The sequence below is a fragment of the Parasteatoda tepidariorum genome, chromosome X1 (genome assembly GCF_043381705.1).
Source record: "Parasteatoda tepidariorum isolate YZ-2023 chromosome X1, CAS_Ptep_4.0, whole genome shotgun sequence".
NCBI classification, from domain to species: Eukaryota; Metazoa; Arthropoda; class Arachnida; order Araneae; family Theridiidae; genus Parasteatoda; species Parasteatoda tepidariorum.
In genome coordinates this window covers 29,877,440-29,898,947 of record NC_092214.1, presented here as the reverse complement: position 1 = coordinate 29,898,947, position 21,508 = coordinate 29,877,440, and the positions used below count along the sequence as shown (strand labels likewise).

General features: G+C 26.8%; 1 protein-coding gene across 1 annotated transcript; it reads left to right on the top strand.

The window, feature by feature from the left end:
- The first annotated feature begins 3,264 nt into the window (after nt 1-3,264).
- LOC107457162 (arylsulfatase B) lies at nt 3,265-20,505 on the top strand. Its single transcript, XM_016075252.3, has 10 exons — nt 3,265-3,555; nt 4,471-4,677; nt 8,787-8,946; nt 10,684-10,796; nt 12,177-12,311; nt 12,476-12,598; nt 13,245-13,371; nt 16,372-16,650; nt 19,207-19,661; nt 20,242-20,505. The coding sequence occupies exons 2-10, from the start codon at nt 4,483-4,485 to the stop codon at nt 20,404-20,406; spliced, it is 1,752 nt and encodes a 583-aa protein (XP_015930738.1). The 5' UTR covers nt 3,265-3,555; nt 4,471-4,482; the 3' UTR covers nt 20,407-20,505.
- The last annotated feature ends 1,003 nt before the right edge of the window (nt 20,506-21,508 follow it).

Genomic DNA, 21,508 nt, shown 5'->3' with positions numbered 1-21,508 from the left:
TTGGTTCATTAATCAATAAACAAATTGATTTCGATTGTTGATATTACTTTAAACAGAGTAATTGATTTTAATACTTTAATTTGTCAATAAAATTTTTAAAAAAAATTAATGGGAGTAATTTGTGGTCAATAATCAGTTTCTACTGTGTCATAATCTTCGTGGTTCGAAAGGCTCTTCAAAATATAACAATTAAGAAAAACTGAAAATTAATTTACTTAGAAATTCGAACACAACTAATTACAAAACGGGCCAACCTTAGATAATTCCATGAAAAATATATTTATATAGTTATTTATTATTAAACAAGGAAAGTATTTTATTTAAAATTGCATATTATATTATAACATTGATGAAGATATGAATTTTAACAAATATATTAGCTGAAAATATTAAAATTATGCAGAACCGTGTAGGAAAAGAACTAGACAATAATATATATTTTGTATATAAACACATCTATATATGCATATCGCATAAGAAAATTCTATAGTGAACAAACATTTAATAGAAAACCATTTCTAATAATAAATTAATTTTATTGCATTATTTTTGATCAACTTTTCAACTTAGCTAAATAGTTTTTTTTACAACTTGCGAACTAAAATTAATTATAACTTATTTTATTAATTATAACTTAATTATTAATTATAACTTAATTATTAATTATAACTTAATTATTAATTATAGCCAAAATAATTTATAACTTAGTACTGATTTTTTCAATAGTTTCAATGATTTTCCATGTTCTTCAATATTTCAATCAAGCAATTCTCAAAATTGTTTAAATGTGAAACATTGCATTTGAGATAAACCATGATTTAAGTAATTGTCATGATATTCATTCGACAATTATTTTTGCTCGGATATAATTGTGAATAATTTAATTAATATTCTTCTTTAAACCAGTAAGACTCAAGATTCAGTTTCTATAAATATTGGGCAAATCAGGCGAGGTTGGATACTTGACATATTTGATTTTGTAGAAATTTTCAGAATATGTTCTTTAGGTAAAGCCATTAGAAGCATAATGGCTCTACCTAAAGAACATATTAACATATTTAGGTAAAGAATTTAGGTAAAGCCATTAGGTAAAGCCATTATTTTTTTTCTTTTAAATTTTATCGGTGTTTTTTTTTTCGGGGAGGGGGGTGAAGGGATCAAAACTAAAGTTGCTCTAAAATTTAAAAAAAAACTTATCTTGAATATTTATGTAAGAGAAAGTACTTTTTCGTGTCTAGTTTCATATTAATTGTTATGTCTAATTAAATGAGATATATTACGTGTGAGCCTCATGCTGTGTAATATATGATCGAATTTATGAAACTGCGACCATTGTATCGAAAGTTGTTCCGGTTGTTTGGTTTTAAGTTTGCCAATTGTAAACATCGAAAGTGAATACAAAAAAGTGAATCAGAAAGTGAATACATTTGATATACTGCGCGTGGAAGCAAATGCTATCTACGCAAGTCATTAAAAATATTCCTAATTAAAGGATTTAAAGCCAACTCAAATAACCACCAAAATTTATTTGCTATATATTCACTAATAAACATTAAACTGAGAGATTCAGTGAAATTTCTCTCAAAACATACGTGTGAAATTAACTCAACTTGAGTTAATTTTTTAACTCATTTTTGATCTCATATTTTGATTCGAGATAAAACGAATCTTCTCATCTTGAGTTAAATTTATTTGAGGGACAGACCTAACTGAAATTACTGTTTTAAACTTGTTTACTATTTAGGTTTTGCTCGATCACTCTAACTTGAAACTTAACAAACAGGGATATTTTACCTGTCCCCCAAGCAAACCAGAAATAAAATTGTCATAATACTTTTTTTCTCGTTTACGTCTTACTCTCATATCTGCATTAGAAATGGCATGTGTGATCATTGTCTTATTATATTGATTTTGCTAACTTTTAATCAATAAGCCTATAAGAATTCATTAACTAGAGGAAATTAAAAGCAAGAGATTCATTTAAAGCAAGAAAATATAAAGTTTCATTTTTGTTAATTTTCTGTATGCCGATATTAATTTTTCTTTACGTTATATGGATAAAAGAAGGAATTTAACCTTTATTCATTTATTTATTTAATTTTTTTACACTTTTTGGCTTATTTTTTACTATTTTAAGCATACTTTTCCTACCAAATTAATAATTTAATATTTTTTTCGAAAAATCTTTAATGAACAAATGATATCGGCTTAATTTTCTCTTTTTAGGTCACTCGCAAAAACATGATTGAGCAAATAATAATAATAGTAACTCAGATATCGACTTAATATCTCTAAAACTGGGGAACAAATTATTTTTTGCTTTCTGTTGCATGAAAGTTTCATATCACTGATTTCAAACCTGTAATTAGTTTCTTTCTCCATGCTTCAGTTTTTTTTTCTTGTTTTTTCTACTGTGATATTNTTTTTTTTTTTTGTCAAAATGAAAAAAAGTTTAAAAACGCTATCAGAGAGTCACACAAATATTGTGACAAACTTATGGATGAGTTTGGATGCATCATCGAGATTAAAATTGTATGAGGTCCCAATGTCGTCATGCACCGCTAGGGGCTCTTACCCTATCAAGAGCTGCTTCTTCGTGTGCTTCTGAACACGTCATATTACGGAAAAGCCCCTTACTGCTTACCATGACATTTTCGAACGTGGGTTCCTATACAATTTTGATCCTGATGATGTGCCGTAACTCTTCTGGAAGTTTGCAACATTTACATGACTTCCTGTTACATATATCGTTCGCATTTGTATAAATGAGCAAAAACTTTGAACTTGTGTACTTGAAGTTCGAATAACGCTAAAAATTAGCTGAATAAAGAAAGACGTTTTCAACTTAAGTTTTTATTTTATTTTTTTTAACTTCGCTTTTTTTTTGAATGGAAATTAATTTCAAGAGAAAAAAAAATCAACGCATAAACTTTAAGGTTAAATTATTTAATACTTTTAAAAACCTTCCTTCGCTCAATTCTTCAATTGTGTTTTGTTAAAAATTGTTGATGCAATTAAATATATTAAAATCTTTCTCCCAAAGAATGACTTTCACATATTTGCTTTTGATTAATTGAATAAATCAGAATTATAAGTTTGGATTCCTTAAGTAACAGTAGTAAATATCTTTTGTCAGTCGGAATGTCACCATTCGTTCAGCTCATCGAATGAATAAGCCCAAGCAACTATATACATTCAATGTTGCATTGTTTTCAGCTTACAAAAAAAGTTACGATCTCTTAAGTTTTCTTGATTTGTTTTACAAGGTCGGTGAGAAACAAAAAGAATCGCTCAGCTATATGAAATGATAACACTAAAGCGTAAGAGAACCTTAGAAATACGTGAAATTATCGCCAAATGATTGCATGTTATTACAACTTAATATTTTATGAAATCAGCTTAAGCCGTCTCATAATTTTCTTTGTTTTATTTCTTTTTTACAACAAAAAAAACTTGGACTGTATACTTTCTTGAACTGGATGAATTGTAAATATTTCGATACCGAGACATGTTTCGTGTTTGCGAATGAAGGGATATGAATTTAGATAAAAAGAGGTAAGTCCATTCTTTGAATTAATTAAAAAATATTGAATATAAAATAATTTTAATGATTTTGAGAAATAATCTATTAAGGTCTAATTCAGAATTCTTTTTTAGTATGTTCAAATATACCTTATAATCTATATATATAAACTTTAGAACATTAATAATATTTATACTACAACTAGCAATAATAAACCAACTCTCCATGAAGATAATAGTATAAATTTTAATAATATATATTCACTAAGGCAGGATATTAAAAGATTATAAAATCAAGAATAGTTACTTATGTCTCACAATTTGTAACAGGAGAAACATTAAGGCATGATCAAAATTGCATATAGGTCCATCAATACATGTGCTATGTACATATATAAACGGAGAAAAACCATATACTATATTTATTTAAAATAGATCATGAAAAAGTTCTTTGAATGCTCTAGCTTCAAAATTAAGTATAATTTAACTTGATGTTGCTACTTTATGAAAAAAAAACTATTGAAATAAATTACTTGCAAAAAAAAAATACTTTTTAAAAAAATAGGTATCAATGCATTAAATAGAAAATACCGTGTTTCATCATATAATATATAGATTAACCTAATTATTAAAACTTAGGTTAGATTATTTTATTCCTAAATAATAATATTGTGCAAGAAAGGATTTAAGAATGCTAATTAACTATAAATTTCATTTAAAGTGATGCAAATGTAAGTTGTTATAAAAATTATCTGAATTTAAATTTGTCAAAATTTCACTAAAAGATGGCATGCATGCGTAACACCACAACACACACCTATATATATATCTTACGTTCTTAAAAGCCGTAATTTCTCATTCTTATTACGGAAATTAAGAAAGACTAATAATGCAACAAAACAAAGCAAAGTGCAATTAATTTAATAATATAGTGATTTTAATTTTTAGGTTGAAAAGAACATGTTGATTATCAAAACATTTATCTTGTTATTTCTACACATTTCAAATGCCGAGGATGAAACTCTCATTGAAGAAGAAGCAGAAGTAAAAGAAGAAGCTGAAGAAAAAGAATACCGCTTAGAAGAAGAAGCTCTTGAACAATACCTCGAGGAAAATAAGAATCCTCACATCGTTTTTATACTAGCTGACGATTTAGTAAGTTCAATTTTTCATTTTTAAAAAAGATAAGAGAATCAAATAATAAAGCTTGACGATGACGTGGAAATTTTAACCCATTCCTTATAAAAGTATTTTTAATTTTTTTTAACGTAATAAAGTTGTTGAATTTTCATTACTTGCCAGTTTAAAACATTTGCCATCTGGTGAATGTGTTAAAATTTTGCAATTTTATCGTGATACCTTAGAGTATAGCACAAAAACTATTTATTAGATTAAATTTACTATTCAGTTTTGTATTTTTGACTAAATATGTTGTAATATGATCTATAGTTTTGAATATCAGAATTTCCGATAAACCGTTACAGCATGAGCGGCAAAATTACCAAATTAATGGTTTGCGCACTGTTAAATTTAGTTTTATTGATTTCAGTTTAATTTAGTTTTATTTTATTTTTATCTCTTCTTACCAAAAATTTTATAACCATTCTGTGCTGTAATTTTACCAAAATTTTGCCCCAAAAATAAAAATAAAAATTTTACCAGAAATTTTTCGAAAAGATTAAAACAGGGTGAAACCTCTCTACTTAAGGTTGCTTGACCCACTATGTTGGAGGTTTGTCTAATATGAATTCAAGTTATTAAAACTTACTCAGTAATCAGTAAAATGCTGAAGAAATGTAATGAGTAATAATTATGTCGAAAGAAGTATTTATTTATTTACTGAAGAAATACAGTAAATCTTAACTAAAATTGCTAAATGAGTTATAATTTGTATCAGAAAAATGAACTATCTGAAGACAATTCTATTATTTGCTTTTTTTTGCTTAGTTTCTTGGATTTGGTGTAATAATTCTAATCTCCCTTAATAGACATTTTGTAATAAAAAAAATTTCAGAATAGATAGAAAGTAAAAATAATACTAATGGAAATAGCATAGATTATTAGAAAGTAAAAATAATACTGGCTTTTAGTTTATTAATCTTAAGTACACAAAAAATAAACTTTCTTCCAAGATACTCTAATGGCAAATTGTGCAGAAGAAAAAATTTGAAACAAAAAAATTTATTTTTCTGAGTGAAAATGATATCGCGTATAATTTCACTTGCAAAAGGCTGATAGGAACAAAATGGTATTTTGCTTGATACTGCTTTGCAATCTCCTTCTAGTCAGCTTAAACAATTTTTACTATAAAAAATATATGGATGATCTAACCTCTAGCACGGTTAAACCTCCTATGTTAATCCAACTCAACTTCCAGCAACTACAGCTATTTAAATCAAGAAGAGATAAGCTACACTGAAGGAAAATACGAAATACTATTCATTTAGAAAGGAAACATGGATTTTTTTTTATCTTTTGAACAGTCAAAATCCTGTTGATTGCAATGAAATATCCCCACTATGTGTTTTTTCTCTCCTTTTTTCCATTTTGTTGTCATTTCAATATATTTTACAGCAAATTTCATAATTTGCAATCCAAACAAGCATATTTCTAACAACTCTTTTTTTTACTTCATTTATTTCCTTATTTTTTTACAGTTTACGGCCTTGTTTTTCTCTATTCCCTACCAGATTTAGTTCAAATTTTTATTCAATCAATTTTATTTAAACAGAGGACAATATTATCAAACATATCAAATATTATCAAACATTTATTTCGTTGTCAAACATAAATTTTTGAGAATAAATATTAATAACAATCAACAATAATAATTAATAATCTTCAAGATAAATTTTAATGAAAACTATTGACTTAATAATAAGAGTAGAAAATACTTATGTTGTAACTAGAAAAATACGTTTACATTATACGTTCAAAATAAGAAAGTTCTGAGAGCTTGCAAAGCCAAAAAGAAAGATATACTGGTCGTAAAAATATTTTTAATCTCATTTTAAAGACGAAAAGGATTCTTAAGCATTTTTATTCACCATAATACTTAGGAAATAGTATTTAAATCTAGTACTTTTTAATTTTTTATATCGAAGAAACAATTAAAATGATCTCGTTAACATTTCAGATTTTTTAAGGAAAATTTACACAATATCAGAGAGCATAAAAGCAACCAAAAAGTTTTTCGTCAGCTTTAGATTTTATTAATAGATATAATAAATTGTTTTTTGCTCGAAATTATTACTGAGTGGCAAGTTTTATAAAAGTAAACAAAACCTTTCTTTAATATGAATTAACTTTTTACCTTTAAATCTAAAAATGAAATATAACTAAACTTTAAGAAAATTCAGTTTCGCATTGACATAACGTCCCAACGTAACGTAATTATTGTCACGTATAATAATGAACCCAAACGTCGTAACTGTGTTCTGTTTTAGTTTAAAAATAATACCGTAATAAAGTTTAAGAAATGTTAAATTTCAACCAAAATATGATAAAATCTGATACCGTATTAAGATTATAGCATATTTCTACAATATCATTCTTCAACTTAAACCAAAGTTTCTAACTATCGTCTTCACCTTAAATAGTTCTTATTTATTTAATGCATGACGGTCAAAATCCCAAATTAGTCAGGAAAAAAGATATGTTTATTTCGGGAAAATACGTTTCTGAGTCGGATTTCATAAGTTAAATTCTAGTTAATTTATTAGAGTATCTTAAATGGACATCTTCAAATATTGAATTTGAAAATCGTTTCAGGGGGAAACTTTTTTATTTTGTGTCGAAGAATAACTTTAAGTGAACGATATCTGTGATATCTTCGTTTAAAGTTGTTCATAGTTTCGTTTTCACAGGATTTCAAAAACGGGAGTTATAAGATTAGGGTTTAAAAATTAACAATCCATATACTGAAATACTGACACTAGTAAAAGTAATGGAACTTCAAGATACAATGTCAATTTTCTGAACTTCAATAGGGTGCCATTTTGAACATTAATTCGTCCATCTTATTGTTANAAACTATTTAGTTATACTTTGAATTATCATTGATTGTATATATGATAAAACTAACAATAATTAAAATAAAAGCAAAGTAAGTCTGTAAAATTAGTAACGACTACATTTAAGTTACCGTTTTTTATTTAATTGCAACTTGATTCTGATTTTGTACGAATGCTTTTCTGAATCACCCGTCCCCAAGGGGTTAAAGTTATTCATAGTTTCGTTTTCACAGGATTTCAAAAACGGGAGTTATAAGATTAGGATTTAAAAATTAACAATCCATATACTGAAATACTGACACTAGTTAAAGTAATGGAACTTCAAGATGCAATGTCAATTTTCTGAACTTTAATAGGGTGCCATTTTGAACATTAATTCGTCCGTCTTATTGTTAGACTTGATTACATAATACCACACTCAAAAAAGTTCCAAATCAAATTACGGTATTAAGTACTGGCACCTTAAGTGCAGCATTCTTAAAATCTATTTTACCTTAAAATCCATTATTACCGTAAAATTTTGTACCGTAATTTTTTCCGTAATATTTATTCAATTACAATGAATCAGCGATTTTATAGTAAATATTACTATAAAAATTTCAGTGTATCATTTTTTTTCCTTAAAGTTATGCAGTAAAAATGGATCTTACAGTAAGAAGTACAGGGACTCACTTTCACTCAGAAACGCTTCAAAACTTTCACGCAAAACTTTCAATACGGTAAAAGTTACAGAGACTCATCCTGAGTGCCGATACTTTTTATCGCGTAATTTTATTCCAAGTTTCTGAGTGAATCTGAGTCCAATGCATGATCCGTTTTGAATAAAAACGCGTGGTACAAGTTAGTATATGAAGCATTATTAAGATTGAGTCTTTGTGAAATGCTATGGTTATCATTATCAATATTTTGGGTCAAACTTTAAAAAAAGTTTTTTTGACAGATAAAAAGTTTCAAAAATATTACTTTTTTGTCTAAAGAACAAAATATTAATTTTAAGGCAAAAATAATACTTAAAATCCATAAAGCCTGCTTGTTTTAGCAAAGAAAATAAACATCTAAGGAAGTTGAATGTTGAAAAAATGTTAAGTTTGACAAAACGTGAATAAGAAAAACGCTTTTAAAGTTTAAATAACTACACACAAAAGTGTTTCCGTTGCATAGTTAAGATATAGAACAGTTTTCACTAAGTTAAAAAACATTTTATAAACCTTAAGTAATTATTTAGCCAAAAAATTGTTCCAATTTTTATAGGGCTGGAATGATGTCAGTTTTCATGGATCTCCACAGATTCCAACACCAAATATTGATGCTTTAGCTGCTAATTCTATTATATTAAACAGTTACTATACTGAAAACAATTGTGCTCAGTCCAGAGCATCATTAATGAGTGGACTTTACCCTATTCATCTTGGTAAGCTATTTTTAATTAATTTATTTAAAGAAAAGGTTTTATTAAAAGTTTTACAAAAGTTAAAAAAGAAAGGTTTAGGATGCATTGAGTTTTTATGGTAGTATAAAATTATTAAAACTTCTTTTTTTTGAAAATTGTTTAATGAAAAAATTAGCACCCTATATAGCGTAATTTTGATATATTTTTCTCTGAAAACAAAATAATTAAGAGTTTAAATGATTATACACATCTTTAGAAACCAGCTCTTTAATAAAGTTGAGCAGAGGATCATATATATATATATATTTTCAGAGAGATAGAGCGACTAGTGTTTCTTTAAATTCTTTTTAACTTTATACAAATATGTTTAGATGTCAAGAACTCCTCAATAAAAGTATGCGAGAAAAATAAAATCAGAACTTTAAAATCAACAAAAACTGAATCTGAAACAACAACATAGTTTATATCTTTAAAAAGCGTTTTTCTCAACAAAAAATATTCAATTGATTTGATTTGAATGGTCAAATACAAACTTTAAAAATTTAAGGATTCATAACAAAAACTAACATATCTCTTTCAAAGAAATAGACTGTAGAATGCCCAGAAATGAAAGAAAGCACCCTAAATAACTTTTGATCTAATGATCAGATTTTCCCTTACTAGGGCTCAATCTTAATAGTTCGAGAGAGTTGTCTATAAATATAAATAGTAATTTAAAGGCGATAGTTTAAATTACAAAATCAGACACAAAAACGTACTTTCTTTGAATAAACCGATCTTTTATACAACGGATTTGAATTTCTGACCCTAAAAATATAGGGAATACCCCCGCAGTCTCGAAAATATGGACCCAATAGTTTGGCCAATAGGGAGGCTGAAATTAAGACCCTTACAGTTAATTTTGCTTTTTTCGCATTTCACTGTAAGTCGAGAATCTTTTAAGCGAATTGAAAAATGTTTGCACACAAATACAAAATTCGTTTATCCAAAGATCATTTCAGACTTATAGTTGAAATTCGATTTCTCAGATGTGTTCGACCATCTGATTTCTTTCATACTTTGTATTTTGCCAAATAAAAATCACACTCTTTCACTTTTCTTTTGCCACATGAAAATCATTGTTAACCTATGCAGGAATACTTATGCATTTAAACTTATGCAGAAATTTGTGAGCTTAACAATTCAAACTTTTTCTGACTATTATTGAGTAAAATAATAAATAAATATCAAAAAATACTTTTTACATGGAGTTATCTTTACAAAAACGAATTTTATAATTATGTGCAAAGCATTTTCTATTTGCTGAAACATTTCTTGACATTTGGCAAGAAATACAAAAATATTAAATAACCTCTCTACTGACAAAACAATTGGATCCAAATTTCCTAGATTGCGACTACCTTTTATCTCTGTGGGTCATGAATCCAGGTACGTCGAATAAAAGGTATATTTATTCAGAGAAAGTATATTTTTGCGTCTGATTTCGTAATTTAAAATACCGTCTGCACTAACTGGCATATTTGAAGTCACTCCCTGGAAGCATTAAGAGTTTATATTTTAAGCGAAGGAGCATTCATGAGGAAATTTTAGAGAAAAAAACACTTTCTTTAACCGTCTTAAATTGAGATTGGCAAGTTTTCAGTAGATAATTATTTCGTTTTTTACAATTATCTCTAATCTCAAAATAAGGAACTGAACTACCAATACTTAAATTTTATTTCAAAATATTCTTAATTTTTTAAAAAATATATTTTTAAGGTCTTCAGCATTCTCAGATAAGTAGTGGAAAAGTTGCAGCATTGCCTTTGGATGTCAAAATCTTACCAGAATATTTGAAAGACAAAAATTATTTGACATACATGGTAGGAAAAGTAAGTAATTACTTTGTTTTTGTTCTTCACTATATAATATAATATAAAATCTTAGCTAAATCCACTTTAAAGATGAAAAACGTAAAATTTCATGAAATTTTCAACTTGAATAACAATATTACAAAACTTTCATTCTTTCTTCAAAAAATATTGTTACGAAATAAAACCATTCTGGAGCATTTAATTCTTAACTTGTATGTGCAAATTAATATAATTTAAAGATTAATTTTTAACTGCTAACAAATATTACTTAAGAGTAGCGTATTTTAGAATAGCATCTATTTTCGTATTAAATAATATTTTCGCTTAAATGAAATTACTACACAGCAGCTAATTCGAAAGTGTGAACTAAACTAATTATGCAACTGGCAGAAGATATCCTGTAGCACGGCTTCAGGTGCTGCAGATTATCATAACATCTGCAGATCACTTTCATCTCCAATTACCTAATTTTTACAATTATAGTTTCTGTCTAATTGAGTTGGGATCGCTCCCGAATTTGAAATCTAAAAATATTGTGCTGCAAATTGACTCTATAAATTCTACTAAAAGCGTTATGCATTAATGACATTTGCATTAAAAATGAACAGAAAAATGGAGAGAGTACAAGAGTCTTGGTTTTTTAAACACTTTCTACTTTCGATCTGTGATAAATTAAAGTTGTAATATGTTGTTTTTAAGTGTTGAAGTAAAAATTATCCGTAGGAAAGAAACGGAATAAATTAATTAATTTTTTAGTTCACAAGAAATACTTACTGTCAAAATTTACTTTTCATATTTTTCTATAAAGCTGAAACATCAATCGAATAAATTACCTATATCTATAACGGGCTAAACCAATTCGATATTTAACTTTTTCACAGAGAACAAAATTCTGGTAAAATTACCGTTCTGCATGGTAATAAAAAAATAAAAAATAAAACTTTGCGTGGTTCTGGTAAGAAAAATAAAAAAAATAATGAAAAAAAAGAACATAATTCTTGTTAATAAAACTAAAATTTACGGTATTTGAACGATTCATTTGATAATTTTTCCATTCATACAGTAACAGTTTAATTCTTCCTGTTCTGGCTTTTAAATTACAGTTTTTATAACCACACAGTAAAAATTACTAAACTGGAAAGTAAATTTAACTGAATAAATGACTTTTATGCCATGCTCTAAAGTATCATGATAAAATTACTAAATTTTTTCACATATTATTACAAATAATTTAATGTTAATTTTACCAAAATCATTACTATGTTATTCTAAATTATTTTAGGATCACAGCTTTAAAATTTGTATTATGTATTATGATTTGTATTATGTATTATGATTAATGTATTATGATTTACATTGATTGATATCATTATCAATGTTTTATTTTTATACTTTCAGTGGAATTTGGGATATTTTAAAAAAGAATTCACTCCAAACAATAGAGGTTTCGATTCATTCTATGGATTTTATAATGAGCAAATTGATTATTTTGATTTTACTAACTATCAAAAATACGGCGAAACCATGAACAAAGTAAGATTTTTTTAATATTTATTTATTAATATTTATTTATTAATATTCATATATTAATATTTATTTATTAATATTTATTTATTAATATTTATTTATTAATATTTATTTATTAATGTATAGTTTATGTTCGGCCTTCAAGTATATAATCATTAATATTATTTTAGCTTTTTTATGGTGTAGATCTTCAAGATAATGCTACTCCAGTTAAAAATATGCGTGGACGTTATGCAACTGAAGTTTTTACCGAGAAAGCTGTTAACTTCATAGAAAACCACAATGAATCATTTGTAAGGGCTTTTTTTAACATTATTTAACATTTTATACGTGTATTTTCAATACGAATTAATATTTTTTAAAAGCTACCATGTTACAATATTGAATTACTTAAAAAGCTTTTAGAGGTTAATGAAATAAACTTACAATAAAATATATATATATTTCTAAAAATAAAAAAAAATCTTAGCTTAACTGATTTTAAGTATTATATTCTTTCTTTAAAACAATTCAAAGTAGATGTATTTGGTCAAAGGTATTTCCTAGCCCGTTTGTAATTGTTTTAAATTATTGGATTTGTAAAACATTTTTATAAAAAAAAGTTTTGAAAAACTCAGCATTTAATCATGTCTGTGCGGAACAGGTTGACTGGCAGACAAATACATTAGAATTTTTTTGAAAAACTCAACATTTAATCATGTCTGTGCGGAACAGGTTGACTGGCAGAGAAATACATTAGAAAAAGTTTCTCTTCAAGGCTTTAGTATATTGCATATTTTATATGCTATATATTTAAATTTTGCACAAAAAATTTTAAAACTAATAACTTAAAAAATCGAAAGAGAAAAATATTTTTTGAAAAAGAGAATCTCTTATTTATATTCACAAAATATATGTGTTATTTAATGTTTAACTTTTACTAAAATATAACTTTTTTAGCCACTTTTCCTCTACATGGCTCATTTAGCACCACATACAGGAAATGATTATATGCCTCTACAAGCACCTTTACGATTAATATATAAAAATGCACAGATTCAAGATCCAAAGCGTCGAATTTATGCTGGTAAGTACATAATTTTTCAAGCATTTCTGTAAAATTAATATATAAATAAGGACCGAAATATATCTTCTCCATTGCCTTGATTGTCCGGATTGATGGCCTTCTCAGGATGTCTGCTGTATATCTGTGCTGTATAGTGCAAATGTTTCAGATGGGAAAGCTAAAAATTTTATCTGTATTAAATCATTTTGCTCATTTTTGGGAAAAATTTTGGATTTACTTACAGCATCCAAAAAATAATTTTTTTAAGCTTAAAATATTCATATATTTTCTTTTTTTGTCAAAAAAATGGAAGCGTTTCTTTGCTCCATGCATTTTACTTTTTTAATCAAATATTTTCCCTTTAAAATATTTTTTAACTATATTTTAAGCGTTTGGAATTCGAGTAGTTGATTGCATACTAAACTTAATTTTAAAAAAAAGTGGTGGAAGGTAAAAATTAGTCTTAATCCACTCCATACCCTTCTTTTTCTTCCTTTTTTTTCTTAATTTGCATTTCCTTTTTCATTCCACTTTTGTCCCATTAATAAAATCAGTAGAAAAATTTAGAAGAGCTATATTGAAATAGATATGAAAGATAACTCTGCGAAAAAATGACTTATTAAATACTAGTTTAGATTTATTGGATAATGGTTTTATTCTGGTTTTACTCATGGTATCCAAAAAAAAAAAATTCAGCTTATAAAAAATTAGTTTACATTTTTTTTCCTTCTTTTTTTATCAAAATACGTTCCTTTAAATTTTATTCGTAAGTAATTTCGTGATAATTAAATTTCGTAAATAATTTGCGATTGAAATTCATTTTTTTTTTTNTTTTTTTTTTTTTTTTTTTTTTTTTTTTTTTTTTTTTTTTTTTTTTTTTTTTTTTTTTGCAAAATATTTTTTTTTAATTGAAGGTAGCCGATTCCTAAGAATAAACTGGGTGGGAAAGGTGTTAATACCGTATTTCAACCACGTTTCCAGATACAATCAACAATGCGAGTGTGAAGATTTTTAAGGGATGAAAAAAATTTTTCCCCCTCTTTATACTAAATGCATTTTTCATGAAATTTCACCATAGGAGGTGCTTAAAGTTTGCCCTGCTATTGATCTGTCCTTGTTGATAAAAAAAAATATCCTGAGTATCTTGAAGCATTGTGGCCTTGACTTTTCCTGAAGACAGCTTTGGCTATTTTGTTCGGAGCAATCTCTCTTCTGTTAGACCATTTATTTGATTTCTGGGTGACAATAATTGCGTGTTGTGTGCCTTATCACAATTCCCTCAAATGTCGTAGGAAGTCATTTGGAGCAGCTACAATTTAGGATGGCAAATGTAAATACACATACGCTTTAATCAATTGTTAACTGATTTTGAGAGAAATTTTCATTTTATTGCAACAAATCGCAAAATTAAGTGTATTCTGTCTATTGGCGTCTCCCACATGTTTAAAGTCATTATTCTCTGCTATTTTAATTTACCATTGTACAGTAACAAATAGTTATATTTTAACATTTCTAAAAATGACACAATCACAAACCGATTTGGATATTTAATAACATTTGTATTCGCACGACACGACCAGAAAAAGGGTTCATGATTTGCAGATAATTTGAGCTTAAGTATCAAAACCTAATGTCTAATATCTGATTTTTTTTAAACGAAAGTATTACTCAGCCACACCATAAAAAATAAATTTAAAAAAAATAATAACTTTCTGCTCATTTCACAATCAGCTTTGTAAATGCTAATTATTTTCAACTGGATAATTTTAGGAAAGAAGATATAGTTATGATAAAATTAATACCAGAAAAATGCTAAATTCCATCGACGTTTAGTTACGTTACGTTTTCCAAGTTACGTTTTATTTGATAATTCTTAATAAGCTACGTTTTTTTTAATTCATGGCTTCAGAATACTTAAATTAAGTATTATAATGTTGGATGAGTCTTCTTTTTAAAAATATTCTAAAAGTCAAGCAAAATCACTTAACACAGTAAACAAATAATCAAGCAAATGATTCGACTAATAATTCTCAAACCAAATAACTAATAATAATGCTTATAATGACTAATAATTCTTAATTTTATTCATAATCTAACTATGAGTAGAAATAAAAAGAAGTTTAAATCACATTCAAATAAAATTTCACCCTTCTACACCTCATTAAATTAGGAGTAAAAGTAATTAAAATTTAAAACTTCTTATTTCATTCAAAATATTTTGTATTGGTCCTCGTTAAACTGTTCAACCGTAAAGTGCACGACTTCCAGTGCAGGTCGTAGGGCTACCGAAAGGGGGATGCCATCCCCTCTGCAGAGGATCAAAACTGTGATCGAATGTCTTCGGATCATCCTCAGGGATGTTTCCCAGACTGTCGCCAATAGCCCATTGTGCAGTTCTAGTGCGAAGTAAATGAACTACAACCACATTTCAAATTATTAACTTTTTATTTTTTTAATTTGTCCTTTACTGTTCTTAATAAATATAATATAGTCTTATATATAAAGAAAATTAATATGAGACCTTTAAAAAGTAAGTTATATTTTTATTATTAATAACAATGAAAACCAAATAATGAAGATTAGAATATATCCTCTTTTAAATTCAATAAGCAGCTGAAATACTATCTAGGTAAAAATTAACTTTTTATTTTTATTTTGAGAAAAATTTAGACTTTGTGAATATTTATTTAAAGTCCAGTTGAATCGCTTACTTAATGCTTTGATCATAGTTTTATTACTTGTTTAAAGTATTATATCTGAAATAAGCAAGATTTTTATTAATAATTAAATGCATGAATCTGATTTGAACACGCATATTTTTATTTAAAATATACTTTTTAAACTTTTCTTGTAACATTTAAAGAAAAAAAATCTCTGAAGCTGTCAGCATTGTAAATTATAAAATAATGCAAGATTGCGAATCAAATGTATATATTTTATATTTAAATGTTAATATTCAACTTTTTATTTTACAGTGCTAGAGTTTCTTCTCTGGAATTAACTTTTAATGTTTAATTTCAGGTATGATATCAGCTTTGGATGAATCGATTGGCAAAACAGTTGAAGCATTAAGTAAAAGAGGATTTCTAAATAACACCATTATCATTTTTGCATCGGATAATGGAGGTCTGAATAAAGAGTCCAATTGGCCTTTTAGGGGCCTAAAAAGGGGACCATGGGAAGGCGGTATACGTGTGCCCTGTTTTATATGGAGTCCACTCCTTGGGTTGAAGGAACCACGCACAACATATAATCTGATGCATGTGACTGATTGGCTACCAACGGTATATTCAGCGGCAGGTACTTGTCACATAGATAACGAAAGTTTTTGTTTAAAAAAAAAAACTATATAATATTTTGAAACGTGTGTTGTTTTCAAGATTTCTTTTAACTTCAAGGTAAACAACCATCAAATAAATTGTTGATTCAAAAGATAGATTGTGCAGAGTTAAAAAGGTTAGTAGAAAAAAATTACAGATGTTGATGAACAAGCTCTTCGGTCCATGAAAAAAAAAGTGATGGTCAAAATTGCTTCTCTTTTTCACACGCTTCTGAAAGTAGACTTATGAAGAAAAGAGATTTTATTATAACCATAAAAGAGTGATATAAACAGGAACTCCCCTCTACTGAACTGTATTCTATATATTGTTATGAAATTATTTCAATGCTTCATCAATTTATATAAAAACTTAACTTTCTGAAATACCTTCACATACTTCAAGTTTTCTTAAACTAAACAAAATACTGAACAAAAATAAAATAAAACTAAGGTCAAATATAATTTTTTTGTGAAAGAAATATTATAAGAAGATTATTTGAGAGTTTCCATAGCAGTTCATTTACCTTAATAATTTTAAGTTTATTCGCTTTTATATACTATAGGAAGCTATACAATTCGAATCCATATTAGATATAGCAAAATTACTTTTTCCACTTCACTTACTTTGGCGGTAAATAAATAAGAGTGTGTTGTCCTATCCACGTGTACCATTCAATTTTTCTAAGAAAAATTGAACTTAGTCTACTACGGTTCAAAGGATATTTATAGACATCATACATATACCTATTTCATTATTTGCCGAATTATAATTGAAATTGTTTTCATGCTTTATATTAAATGAGTGAAAAAGTTTTTTTCCGGTTTGAAATGATACACAAAAAAATCAGCAGAAGTTACATTAAATAAAAAAAAACTAATTTCAGTGTCAAAATGCTTAGAAAAAGATTCGAAAAACATTCGGTTTGATTAAAATGGCTAAAAGCAAATTTATTTGGTAGCACAAAAATTTACATAGTTACTTATTTAAATATGTGATTCTAATTTTTAAAAAATGATGCTGAAATAATATATTTATTTATTAAAAAAATTATATTTATCGTATATTTAAAACAAAGTTCTTTCAAAATAATTATTTTAATTATCATTTTTATTTTAATACTTAATTTTTTGCTTCTTAATTTTTTGCGAAACAATGCTTCATGTGTTAACTATTAAACAAAAATTTAAACTTAAAATTTGACTCCGTATTTCCAAACACTGATTTTTTCTGATCAAAATGAGAAAAAAATTTCAATCCGTTATAATTTAGCAATTCTAGGTTTTTTCAATTTTTTTATGAAATGAATCAAAAACCATAGAATAATATTTTTTTTAATGCGTAAATATTCTATTAATGTTTTTAATGAGTAAAATATAGTATTAAAACTTAAATTTAAATAGTTATGATGATAATAGTTGGTTAATAATACAGACTATATTACAACGTTGTGGTGTAATGAAGCTTAACTTTCATCTATAACATTTATTTTATTCATTGAAAACAGACCACAATTTTTAAATTGAATTAAGGGTTCATTGATCACTTAATTATTTGAATAAAATTCAAAGCATTAAATTCTATATAGTTTTAAAAACAATTTTAACAGAACTGCAGGGCTTTGAAATACAGCGAAAAAAAGGATTTAACTGTTTATTGTTTAATGGAATGAGAAAAAATGTTTATGAATATTTAAATTGTTGAATCTTGCAATCAAATATTTATTTAATACCTATATTACTTTATTACTTTCGATGAATAAAATTTCACAAGACTGAAAAATTAGATCTAATGTCCTCCCTTATAAATATTAACTTTTTCTTAAATTATAAATTTTGCATTGTAAGCATGACGTAATTCTGCCTGTCAAACTTGAACTTTCGAACTTCACCTATTTTTGAGCGTCCTAATGTAGAGCCCCGGAAATCGTGTAACCTTTTTTTATAACATGAGGTAAAAAAAAGTGTTTCAAAAGTATGGGAACTAGTTAAATGACAACTACTTTCTCATCATTTTTATTGACACTTTATCAGTAGCCGCCAAGACAGGATGTTGTAGCGATATTTTTTCAATAATAAAAATGCGCTTTTACTCAAAGTAATGACCCCGGAATTCAAATGTCGAATATTATTATTATCTTATTGCATTCGTTACAGTTATTTACATCGGTCTAAGAACTAAATAATAAGGAAAAATTTAAAGTAAATATAAAGAGTCCTAATTTTTAAATGCATATTTTGTACGAATTTTCCTTTTACTCATAAAATTACTATCAAAAATCCATTGGGTACAATACGAGAAGATATGGCCCCTAACAAACAATGGTTTGTAACTAAAATATTTATCACTTAATTTGTTTATATAAAAGAGAATGTGCGAATATCTTCTAAGATAACACTGATTGAACTTTTTCAAATGCTTATGAGCAGCAACGATTTGAACCACTTTAACAATCTGGAGTGTGCTCTATGGGATCAATGTTGCAAAACTTATCCATAAATTTAACTCCAATATTAGTTAATATATTTTAATTTTATAGGTGGTGATGTGAAAGAATTAGGAAAAATTGATGGTTATAACATGTGGAAAGATTTAATAGCTAACACTCCAACATCAAGAATTGAAATTTTGCATAACATAGATCCAATAAGTAAAACCTCCGTCCTCAGACGAGGTGATTACAAATTGATTGATGGAACTGAATCTGGTGGAAATGATTTGTGGTATGGGACAGATATAAATAAAGAATTGTATCAACCGTCTTCGATGGATGAGTGGATATTTAAAAATGGTAGTCTAGCTAAAGAAATCTTTCAGAACTCAAACATCTGGCTTGTAAAAACTCCGGATTCATGGCGGAACAATACTTCTGTGACATGTAAACAACCACCGCCTTCTGGTAATGGGGGCTGTGACCCTAATGAGGCTCCATGCTTGTTTAACGTTGCAGCTGATCCTTGTGAATATAATAATTTAGCATCACAATACCCAAGAGTAAGTAACAAGTAAACATAATGAACAAAAACACTGTTCGGGGATTTTGAAACAGTTCCAAGAACGGATTTAAAAAACTATTTATTTATTGTATTTTTCATTTACTTATTTTCTTGTTTATTTACTGATTGATTGATTGATTGATTTTCCAAAAAGTGTGTCAAAAAATATATGATTAATGGTTCAGTACCTGCAAATTTTTTAGTATGTAATGAATTAATTATCTGCTTGGGGCAAAATCATGCTGGAATGAAATGTTAGCTATTTTAAAAAATAATCTTTAGTTCTTTTATTTATTTATTTATTTTTTGGGATGGGGAGATTTTAAATATATNGCAACTATTTTTATATATGTATATATATATATATATTTGTATGAGAAAAATAGTAGAGATATATTTTTTTTAAAAAATGTTTGACATAATTCAAAATTTAAACATTATTCAAACCTTTTAGAGAGATTTAAAAAAAATTGGGGATTGCAGATTGACATTAATAACCTTCAGGTTTTAAATTTAATTTCTAAAAGACCAATCGTCAGGTCAAAATTATTATTAAATTAATTATGTTTTCCTTATAGATTGTGAAGTCTATGATGAAGATCATTAGCAATTATAACGAAACAGCTGTGGAGCCACTTTTGAATTCTACCGATCCTCGTGGGGATCCAAAATGCCATGGCTTTTCCTATGTTCCTTGGTTGGATGAAGAATACAATCTTGACTGTTCATATTTAGGAATATAATCTATTTCTATAAAAGAACTCTCTTTTTTCTACTTTTCTTTAATCACCATTCTCATTTCATTGTGTTCCAAATAATAAAATAAGTTTTTATTAAGGTTATTACTTGTTATGCATTAATGTTACGTGTTATAATGTTATAAGGCCCTTTGAATATCTGTATAAAATTTGAACAAAACTAAAGACATTATGAATAAGCACCTGAATGCATTAATTCAAGGGGCTGAATATAATTTTCTGAACTATTTTATTTTTCAAAAACACATGGTAAATAAGAATTTGACTATCAATAAATATATAGAATAGCTAATTAACAAATTAACTTCTTTCTAAAAGAAATTTTAGCAACCAAATACCATTCTTTTGGGGGGCGGAACCTAATCGAAGCTCTCTCAGCGAATTTTAAGAGTTTGATAGTCATTTATTGTAGTTGTAATATAATAATTTAGTTGTAGTATTTTAAGTATTTGTAATTATATGAATCTTTTAAAGGGGTGATATCATCAAAAGTGTCAAAATAAAGGAATGATCTGAGCAGCTCATATTACTTGAATGGATGAAAAAAATCATACTCAAAAGTTCTTCAAGAACCTCAACCAGTTTTCAAAATTGCTCAATATACTCACAGTCGAATAAATACATAAGTAGAAGGAAACGTACCTAAACTTTCAACGTTACAAAAGACATTTTTAAAATTAATTTCAAAGATAAGTACCACAGAACCTGCTGGTATTGATAATTACATTCAATATATTTAATCATTTCATTATTCGATATATTTATCGATATATTTTCTGCTATTATCGATGTTTAAAACGGTGCCATAAGTTTTACATGAGTATTGTAGTCCTATTCAAAAGTGGCAGTGAAATAAGATGTTCAACGGTGGGAAACTAACAAATTTTTGAAGTTGAAAGGGACATTCTTAGGAATTAATTTAACAAATTTGCTGAAACCTAAATTTTTATTATCTAAGCACCTAAGATTCTCAATTAAAATATTTAAACTGATGCCATACACTTAGCATTCGAACTGTAACTTTTTTTTTCTTTTTTCAAAATCAGCAATTGACCAATTTCCAAATTCAGCAATTTTCCAAATCTCA

Bases quoted from the DNA above. Each gene is read 5' to 3' on its own strand.
- LOC107457162 (XM_016075252.3), top strand. From the start codon at position 4,483: ATGTTGATTATCAAAACATTTATCTTGTTATTTCTACACATTTCAAAT. The intron at 12,599-13,244 runs GTAAGGGCTTTT...TAACTTTTTTAG, and splicing joins AAAACCACAATGAATCATTT to CCACTTTTCCTCTACATGGC. The intron at 16,651-19,206 runs GTACTTGTCACA...TTAATTTTATAG, and splicing joins AACGGTATATTCAGCGGCAG to GTGGTGATGTGAAAGAATTA.